The sequence below is a fragment of the Arachis duranensis genome, chromosome 10 (assembly GCF_000817695.3).
Source record: "Arachis duranensis cultivar V14167 chromosome 10, aradu.V14167.gnm2.J7QH, whole genome shotgun sequence".
Lineage (NCBI taxonomy): Eukaryota > Viridiplantae > Streptophyta > Magnoliopsida > Fabales > Fabaceae > Arachis > Arachis duranensis.
In genome coordinates, this window is record NC_029781.3 from 19300658 (window position 1) to 19311696 (window position 11039).

Here is an 11039-nt window from a genome sequence, read left to right on the forward strand (position 1 = left end):
AATAAAAAATGTTAATAATTTCTTGAACATGTCAATCACTCTCATAAAATTATATATTTTTTAAAAATTTATTTGAATAATAATTTTTAATTAAAGAAAAAACTAAAATAGTTTTCATGCATATTCACTACAAGAGAACCGGGTGTTAGCTGCGCTAAAACACCAGCCCCTTTTCCAGAGCGCTGCTGTTCGAGGGATCTGCTGCCGTTCTTCATGCGGTTTGAAGGTCCGCATCTAATAATCTTATTGTCGGCCCAAATTGCCGGCCGTTCTCCCCAACCGCTCCAGATTGCTCTATTTTGCCACAAATTTTTAAGAACCGAAGCTAATTTACCTTTTTTTTGACAATATTTCAATCTCCTCCTTCCCAAAAACACAACAACACTTAGCAACAGCATAAAAAAGAAAGAGAGAAACCTAAAGAGAAAAGAGGGAAAAACGGAGAAGAAGAGGGAAGGGAGGAAGGAGTCGGGCCGGCGCTGCTAGGTTCGCCGTCGCCGTCGCGTTGCCGTGCCATCGAAAAGCCAGAACTGCAAGAGAAAGAACCGCGAAGAAAGAGGGAGATCGCATCTGCTCACCGCGAAGCCAGCGTCGTCGTCGTCCTCAACGCAGGTCTTCACTATCGCATCTTGCCACCGCCGCCACCACTAAGCTTGCCGTCGTCGCCACTGAAGCCGAAGAGAGAGAGAGAGAGAAAATACCCAGAGCAAATTGATTTCGCGTGATAACCTTCAAGTATTTGGCGCGAGAACCCTTCGTCAGAGCCAAGGTATAGCAATCAACAAGGCTCCTTCCCCGCCTTCCCTATCCTTCCCTCTGTCAGATCCAACCCACTCCGCTCCATCGTTGTTCCGGTCACCAGGATCCTCTCTCCTCCGTGTAGCTCCTGTGCACGAAGGTGAAGTAGAAGGGGTCGTCGGAGTCTTCTCCTTCTGCCGTGCATGCGTGTGAAGTTGGTGGCGTCATCCCAATCCATCCGTCCCTGTGTCATCCTTGGCAGCCTTCTCCCCTTTGGCGGTGCTTCCCGTTGCCGATTGCACTAGTCTCCCCTCTCAGTGGTTAGTTCCTCTCCCTCGTCCCAATTTAAGTTTCAGGGCTCTTGAGAAAACTATTCGAGCATCAATTTAATCTTTTTGCTTTATTAATTTTGGTCTGAACAACGTATTTTGATTAATTCTGACCAAATTTTTCTTCAATTTAACAATCAGATTGAATTTTTTCCCAATATCTGAACCCCTGAGTCTTGATGTGTTTTTAGGAGTTAGTTGATTTACTTGTTAAATGCTGAAAAACCTGCTTGCTTTGCGTAGAACCTATGATTGCTTTCTTCCATATCAAGACCCATGCACTGTCTATCTGAATTTAATTTACAATCCTTTAATTTTTTCCATTTATATTTCTCAATCTTTTCTGGGTCGAAGTTGAATTTGTGTGGCGAGGGCTTCTGGTGAGTTCATTGCTCTTTTTGCGTTTGTTGTTCGGTGTGGTAGTTCAATAGCTGCTTCGATTAGGTTTTGCAACTAAGGTTGTGTTGAGTACATGGGTTGTTGCATTTTCCCTTCCGTTTGATTGTGTTGGTTTTAGTATGTATGTTTCTGATTTTGCGTTCTGTTCACGTTATCAATCGGCGATAATTTTGGAATAACATGGGTCTTGACTCAAGTCCTTTTTTTTTCGAAATTTTTGTATGAGTTTTAATTTGAGCTAATTACAAAAGAACGTTATCTTTTAAAATCAAAGTAGAACAACTGACATAGTATTAATGAAATTATATTTTATAGTGTTGATTAATAAGACTCCGAATAGTCTTCATGTTTTGATGTTGGAGATGTTTGTGTTTTTGAGCTCACCAATGAAAAAGATCTGTTTGATGTTCATATTTGTAGAGCCCAATGCTAGGGTAATGTATTAGAACTTCAGGAACTAAGAGCTCTTAATTCTCAAATAAGGTTAATTTCGCGGAGATGCATCACCTTTTTTTTCCTTTTCTGCATAATCAAACTTTTATATTTGGTTTGTAGCAGGTTTATATATGTATGTACTAAGTATTTTAATTTTAGAATTCTTGTTTTGTCACTTCATGATTGCATAGTTAGATTCTCAAAGTGAAAGTCAAGGCTGTGTTTGGTATAAGGATAAGAAAAAGCGAGGCAGAATTTTCTATGGATTTGTATATATATTTGTAAAATTTGAACAAATTGGAGAGGTTATGAATTCTTTTACAATAATTTCTGAGTCTTTTTCACATTTAAGAACCTTATTAATACATTAAAGATAAAACCATTTTCGAGAGTTGAAATGTTTTATGAAATAGTTTGATTGAATAAAAACCAGGTTCCAAAGAAGCAAAGTGAGCACTAACTCAAAATGTAGGATTATGAAATAGTTTGATTGAATAACAACCATGGTTCCAAAGATATTTTCCTATTATTCTCTGCACCTTGTGAGTCAACAAGCACACACTTCTGATGATGAGTACAGAGGGTTCTCACAACCTGAACCAAGAGACTCAATCAATTAAACTAGGACTAATGTCATAATGTGAATGTGTATGTGAAAGAAGATTTCAAGTGCAGGAAATCCATGCCTGTTGCTTGAAAATACTGAGATTATTGCTTGCATAACGCAGAGATAGTACGCAATGAACAGCTGAGTTTTTAAAGAACTGTTTGGTTTCTTTGTTCATGAGTTTGCATCACTCCATCCTGCAATGAACAAGATCAGCTTTAGAACCCATCTTGCACTTGAACAGAAATGAATGAATGAATGAATGAGCAATTACAGTTTTGATAAGGAACTTGTCATGTGAAGTTCTGTCATCCCAAATGAGCATAACAACTCTAAGACCATCTTGTGATTTGTACTGCAACAACTCTCCAAGTGAAAGCTCTCCACCACAAGGCAATGGCCTTGCTGGCTCTCTAACAAGCTTTATTGGATGATAAACTGACCAACCTAGGGGACATCTTCTCAAGAATCTGTTTCTTTACTAGATCATTTACCATCTTAGTAACATCTTTTCCAGAATCCGTTATGAATGTTTATTTTCCATGGTTTTAATCTCAAGATCTCTCATCAGCTTATCAATATCTTGGTTACCATTGTTCAATGTTTTCTCTAATTCTCGGAGTTAAATTCGGACTTTCTCTGAACTTAATTTGTTTGCATTGAATCAGGTTCTCTGACGAGCGGATATATCGGAGCTCTGGAATAATTTACTTGGGGTGTATTCGTGTAGCTGCAGCTGTGACAGGTATTACAATAGAGTAGAACCAAAGGGTCTTGCACAAAGTCTTTTGGGCAATTTATTAAGTATTGATTTTTATATTTTTATTTGATATATTTTGATTTTAGTTGAATTGGAGGATCATGTTGTATTATCTTTGTTTTTTTTTTTTGCATTTTTTTCCCCTTAGGCTAGGCATCGGGATTTTGTTGAATGGGTGATTAGTATATGTAAAATGACATTATAGTTTGTCTCTGAGAGTGTTATAGTGAATAGTGGATTTGGTTCCATACTTCCATTACTGTTAGTTGTTACAAGTTGAATGTGGAAGGCCTGTTGTATTCCTCGTTTCTATTCATCCTTTAGTTATGTATTCGCATTTTGTACTCCTCAGATTTTATTGCGAATTTGCTTATTAGCGTATGAATGTTGCGTTGAACTGTGTTTTGGTGCATACCTTTGACCCAATTTCGCTGTGTTTAGCATATCAAGCGAGTTACTCAGTTATTTGATTTTAGTTAAATGTGAAAATTGTGCATACTCGTGTTCAGCGTTTCTTTTTATTTTATTTTATTTTATTTCTTTATTTTCCATCAGATTTGTACGTGAAATGTATTTTATTTCTTTTTTTTTTTGCTGCTAGCAATCTGAGTGAGTTGTTTCTTTTTTAATTGAATGCCAAAATCAAGTAATATTCAGTTTTTGAATACTATTCAGTTTTGACTATGAGTGAGTTGTTTCGTTTCTTTTTGTGACATTTGTGTACGCTTGATATTTTTATATTTCCCCCTTTTTGCTGAGTATGGTTATATGAGATGTTATTATTTGATATGTGTATTCCATGAGGAAAATTGAAGTCTTTTTTTATTTTTCCACTATGTAAATGATTTTGGATGCAGATTTTGAAGGCAAGACAGATCTCAACATTCGTGCTTTAGAGGTTGTGGAAGAACTTAGAACTAAAAGAGCACACAAGCAGGTCAGTTATTAGTTATCACCCTTGAATGCTAATATCCCTATGTCGTTGTCAGTGTTGTAAACAATAGTATATTAATTTCTCATTCTTTTATAACTTGCAGTGAACAATATACAAACGTATATCTGTGGGTGAACTGTTAAACAATTAATAGTCTAAGCTAACATAATAAATGTCATCAGTTAGGAAAAATTGTAATTTTCATTTCTGCATTATTATTCAAATGTTGCCAAGTAGACTCCATCAGTATAATATCATGGGAAGTAGGTATGTTTTGTTGAAAAACCTAAAAGCTTGATAAAAAATCATTATCCATTTGTGTCAGAAATAGGTTAAAAATGCAAGTATACTAGTAGATATATACAATAGTAGTATAGCAGTATATTTGATAATAAAACTATGCATTTTGGGATGTACTTTGGTGCTTGATTGATGAAATTACACGTTAAAAAAAAAGTTTTCCTGCCCATGTTAGCTTATTGACACATAGATATATAGTGGGTACGAATAATAACTAGCCTTTTTTTATAGTATAATCTCCTCCAGTACGTCAAAGATTAATTTATTACAAGTTATATATACTTATATATTTTTATTTCGTAGATTAATATAATATTCCTCTTTTTCTTTTTCTATTTTTAAGGAACGAATTTTATTTTCCATTTCAAATATTTGCCATCGGACCCAGAGTTTCTTTCTTCCAGTAATTTTTTTTGAAAGTGCAGCATTTTTCAATGAGTAAGCAAATTTCTCCTACATTTCTCGTGCTTCTGTATTATCCTATATGCTATTAAATGCGTGTTTTATTATTTTATTATTCGGTTTAACAGTCAATTGCCCATTCTATATCAAGTGTTAATTATTTACTTTTTTCTCGTGGTCTGACTTTATTTTACGATTTGTTGTCGTTCCAATTTTTTCATTAAACTAGATATCGATAAGAGTTGGATTTCAAAGTCACGAGTCGGTGCAGAATATAGGGACGATTTGACCAGATTCCTAGATTTTGCATTTGCCAATGCATCATCTGATGGGATGATACGTTGTCCATGTCCGAAGTGTGGCTTCCGCCTCTTACAAAATAGAGAGGATGCGTTTGATCACTTGGTGATCAACCCTTTCCCGTCTACTTACACATTTTGGATCCATCACGGTGAGAGACGCGAGGTCGAGCGCTCTTGTGACGGACAAGAGGAGCAATCTGAACAACATTTCAACGCCCCGATGCTTGATATGGTCCACGATGCATTCAACATCTCAGGACTTCCCGGTCCCGAAGAAGACTCGGAGCATGAACCGGACGAGAGCGCTATGGATGAGTTGCCTAACTTATACAATGAACCTAGTCGAGAGACCCGCAACTTTCACGACCTACTCGAAGACGGGGAGCAGGAGTTATACCCAGGATGTACAAAGTTCTCTAAGTTGTCGTTCTTGGTGAGGCTCTATCACATTAAGTCCATGTGCGGAGTGAGCGATAAGGCCTTCGGAATGATATTGGAGTTGCTTGCGGACGCTTTTGAGCATGCCCGGATTCCATCCACTGTGCACGATGCCAAAAAAGTCATAAGAAAACTCGGTCTCGAGTACAAGAAGATAGATGCATGTCCAAATGACTGCATGCTATACCAGGGCAACGACCAAGAGCTGACCAAATGCAAGCAGTGTGGGACATCTAGATGGAAGCATAAGACTAAGAAGAACTCTATGGTGAGGATCAAGACGGTTGTCAAGAAGAACGGCAAACCACAAGCGGCGAAGATTCTTCGTTACTTCCCCCTTATTCCACGATTGCAGAGGTTATATATGTCTAGTAAGACAGCCGTTGACATGCTGTGGCATAAGAGAAGTCCTAACTCTGATGGTATGTATAGGCATCCAAGGGACGCCGAGGCATGGAAGTCATTTGACGTACGATATCCAGACTTCTCTCGTGATCCGCGTAGTGTTCGCCTAGCATTAGCTAGCGATGGCTTTAACCCTTTTGGGAACATGAGCTCGAAGTACTCAATTTGGCCAGTGGTTCTTATCCCGTATGACATGCCGCCTTGGATTTGCATGAAACGCACTTCGTTCATCCTCTCTATGATTATTGCTGGTCCTAAAATGCCTGGAAATGACATAGACGTGTACCTAGAGCCGTTGATCAACGAGTTGAAGCAATTATGGAGGGGTGTTGAAACTTATGATGCAGTCGAGAAAAAAATACTCTGCTATTGCTGATCCTAATAATAACAATTATCTACGATGTACATCCATTATATTATATATTTAATTAACAAATACTCTGCTTATATATTAGGATTACTAATTACTAATTAATTAATAAGTGGCAAGTAATGAGAGACGTTTAGGCACCAAAAATAATATTAAAGAAACAGCATAATTTTACTGTCGTCTTGACTAATGATATCCTTTCTGACTCCCTCTCACCCCCGGTTATTTTTTTTTTCATAATTTCTCTCATTAATGAAGAGATTAATGAAGAGCCGCCCTGCACCATACGTTGCAATGTCTATTTAGATTTATTTTCTTTTAATACGATTAATTAATTAAGCTTCTTCAAGAATTTGTTGTAATTCCACATTGAAGTGCTATTTTCTATTTTAAATTGAGTATTATTATTGTACTCTTTTGAGTACGTTTGGAAGAACTTGAATTTTATGTGTACTAATCTTGTACTATTTTCTATTCGAATGCAGTTGGGACCTCTGATAATTTATATTATGATGTACAATATTAATTGTTATATTCGGGTTAATAAAAATGATACATGAATAATTATATTTAACATAAATAATTGAATTAATTGTGAATAAATCAATTTTTTAATGTCCCTTGTATTTGATTTCTTTGTTAACATGCTATCTCAACTCATGTACTCATGTAACTGGGTATGCCGGTGTCCTTTTTGCATGTTAATTTATACTATTATGTATATATTAATTGTTATTACTTCGTTTTAATCCGAATGCAGTTGGTTAAAGATGCCTCGGGTAGGTCGTTTCACGAAGAAAGCCCGTGTAGACACAGTATGTCAACAGCCTCAAGTGGGAGGTAATGCAGCTTCAACTTCCCAGAGAGCGGACTGCCCAATTCTACCGCCCAATTCTAGTGCCCCCACCTCCTCATCTTTACGCCCCTTTCGTCCGCCCCGAACCGAACCACTGCCTGCTCCACAGGCTTCCATGAATGATGTTCAAAACTCGGAGTCGGACGCCGAAGAGGTAGACCAGGAGGCAGATGAGGTAGATTCTTTTGACCAACATGTTGATAATCTTCTTGCTGCACAGAATGCTCAGAAGCGCAAGGGACGCAAGACCACAGAATTTTGGGATGTTAAAACAATTGGTATAAGAGAACTTTATTTAATTCTACTTTTCATTGCCCTATTTTTCTATGATGTATTCGCAACTTGACTTCAATGGTAGCTAATTAAGAATTAATATGTTTTACAGAATCCGATGGCACAATCAAACAGGTCAAACTGAGTGTGAAGGAAGCTATGAAGCCACCTAACGGAAGAAAGGTCGTACTCAGGTTTAACAATGCACTGCAACCAGTTGGGGATGAAGCAGGTCTATTGAGCGGCGTTATGGGACTGCTAGGATCTGACTACACCAAATTCCCAATCTGCGAGAGGGACTGGAGAAAGGTTCGCACCAGGGACAAAGTCTATAATGAAATAGTAAAGGTAAAATGTTATTTTTATTTCTTCGTACCATTCCAAACTCATACTTTGAACACTACTCACTGCTTAATTTTAATGTTGCAGGAAATGTTCCATTTTGAAGAAGATAGTAGAGGAATTATAAAAAGGTATAATATCCAAGATGCTAGGAAGGGCTTGGAAGGAAACGAGGAACAGATTATACCATCGCTACTATGACCCAGAACTTTCATTTGCAGCAAATATTGAAAACCGCCCAGATGGAATTACTGCAGACCATTGGAAAAGATTTCTCGATTATCGCAACAGCAAAGAGACACAGGTAATATAGTTATGTTTCATAACAGATAAAGTTCATTTATGTCACATTTAGTTCGTCAGAACTAGTGTCTAGTAACTCTTAAATTAATGGCATGACAGGATAAGTGTAAGAAAAATGCCGAGAATCGATCAAAGCAGCTTTACACCCACACTGGTGGATCGAAAAGCTTGGCAAGGCTCGGAGAAGAAGAGGTAATCTAATTTTGGGAATGAAGTAGCAGCCGAGAAGACCAAAAGACAGGCAGTGGAGGATGAAGTAGCAGCCGAGAAGACCAAAAGACAGGCAATGGAGGATGAAGTAGCAGCCGAAAAGACCAAAAGACAGGCAGTGGAGGATGAAGTGGTAGCTGGGAAGGTCAGGATGCAGGCAATGGAGAGTGCTTTGATATGTCTACTTCAAGGGCAAGGTAGGAAGCTGCCATCAGACGTCGCCACATGGATGAGTGCGTTGGAGGGACAGAATAGAAAGTAGATCTTAGGATTGTGGAACCTTTTCTTCTTTCAGATATACACTTTTATTTTGTTGATTATGCAACTCTTAGTAAGGAGTACACTTTGTTGATATTCGGATAATTATATTAATTAAATTATTGGTTTTGCTATTGTCGTTTACCCTGCAATTTATTTTTTGAGATTTTAAATAATTTAACTTACTAATATTAAGAACGATTTAAAAAAAACGAAAAAAAATGCTCATTGAAATAAAAAACAGCGTGGATTGCCAGTGTACAAAACAGTATTTTTGCGGCCATTTAACTGGAAAATAGTGGCGGTTGTGCACTAGCCGTTAGAAATTTGAAAATTCAGGTTAGGAGATAGCGGCGGTTTTTAACCGCCGCCAGTTACATTTGAAAAAAACATTGGCCGTTAAACCGCGACGTTTCCAAACCGCTGGTAAATGCATTAGCCTTTAAACCGTGGCCATTAAACAGCGGCGGTTTCAAACCGCCGAACATTTCGTGTCGATCACAGATTTCCAGATCGCGGCGGTTTTAAATCGCCGCTAAACATTGCGACGCTAATCTTGGGTTTTGCGGCGGTTGTGCCAGCGGTTCTTGAAAACCGCCGCAAAATCATATAACCACCCCCTAATAGGCGACGCTTAACAAACCGCTGGAATCTCGTTTGGCGGCGGTTTAAAACCGCCGCAAATCACGTCAGAAACCGCCGCTAACACCCGGTTCTCTTGTAGTGATTCTTCGCCCAATTAAAAATTTATTTTGCACCAAAATTAATTTAGAAAATATTCTAAATTTCTAAAGACACCCATCATCTTTTAAAATTATATTTTATTAAAAATTCAACTAAAAAATAAATTTTATTAAAACAACAATTAAAAAATATTTCTAACACTTTCTTATCACCAAGTTAAATTAATATTTTATTCTAAAATAAATATAAAAATATTTTTAGATTAAAGAAAAATAATAAAAAAAATTTATCACACCCATCACTCTCTTAAAATTGTACTTTGACCAAAATACATAAAAAATATTTGTTTTTGATAAAACAAAAAATACACCATTTCTAACTCATTTAAAATAATATTTTGCATGAAAATCGATATAAAAAAATATTTTGTATGAAAATCAATATAAAAAATATTTTCTGTCAACGAAAAATATTACAAATTTTTAAAAGACACCCATAACTCTCCTAAAATTATGTTTTCTCTAAAATTCAGGGAAAAAATGAAACTTATTAAAGCAAAAGTTAAAAAATTTCTAATCCATTTGCTTCACAAGATTAAAATAATATTTTATACCAAAATAAATCAAAATTATTTTTCAGTTAAAGAAAAAATTATAAATTTCTAAATCACACCTATCAAACTTCTAAAGTTATATTTTGACAAAAAGTTATATAAAAAAAATTCGCTAAAGCTGAAAATTTTTTTAACCCTTTTTTCTCATTAAGCTAATTTAATATTTCTCACCAAAATCAATACAAAAGTTAATTTTTTACTAATGAAAAATGTTATCAATTTCTTGAGCATGTCAATCACTATCATTAAATTATATATTTTACAAAATTCATATTAATAATAATTTTTATTAAAGAAAAAAATTAAAAAAGTTACACGCACATCTTTCACCCGATTCAAATTTTATTCTGCTCCAAAATTAATTAAAAAAATTTCTAAATTTCTAAAAGATATCCACCATCTCTTGAAATTATATTTTATCGAAAATTCAAATAAAAAATAATTTTATTAAAGCAACAATAAAAATATTTTTAACACATTCGTTCATATCACCAATTTAAATTAATATTTTACTCTGAAATTAATATAAAAATAATGTTAGATTAAAAAATTGTTTAAAATTTCTTATCACACTCATAACTCTCTTAAAATTATTCTTTGACCAAAATTCATAAAATAATATTGTTTTAAAAAAATCAAACAATAAAATATCTCTAACCCACTCATCTCCCCTTTAAAATAATATTTTGTACAAAAATTAATATAAAATAAACTATTGTCTGTAAAAGAAAAATATTACAAATTTCTAAAAGATATCCAACAATCTTCTGCAATTATACTTTGTTCAAAATTTAGAATAAAAATTAATTTTATAGATCAAAAATTCAAAAATTTTTAACTCATTTCATTTGAACGATTAAATTAATATTTTGGAGCAAAATAAATAAAAAATATTTTTTGGTCAAAACAAAAATTATAAATGTATAAATCACACCCGTCACTCTTCTAGAATTATATTTTGGTAAAAAATCATATAAAACAAATTTTCACTAAAGCAAAAATAAAAAATTTCTAATCCTTTCCTCTCAACAAACTGATTTAATATTTTACACTAAATTAATATAAAAATTAATTTTTATTT

The 11039-nt window shown here is 35.0% G+C and overlaps 1 protein-coding gene across 1 annotated transcript; it reads left to right on the plus strand.

Moving 5' to 3' along the window:
* Nucleotides 1-5237: 5237 nt before the first annotated feature.
* Nucleotides 5238-6425, plus strand: LOC127742863 (uncharacterized). The gene has a single exon (XM_052255589.1). It carries the CDS (start codon nt 5238-5240, stop codon nt 6423-6425), a length of 1188 nt encoding a protein of 395 aa, XP_052111549.1.
* The last annotated feature ends 4614 nt before the right edge of the window (nt 6426-11039 follow it).

Coding starts and splice junctions, on each gene's coding strand:
- LOC127742863 (XM_052255589.1), top strand. CDS start 5,238: ATGATACGTTGTCCATGTCCGAAGTGTGGCTTCCGCCTCTTACAAAAT.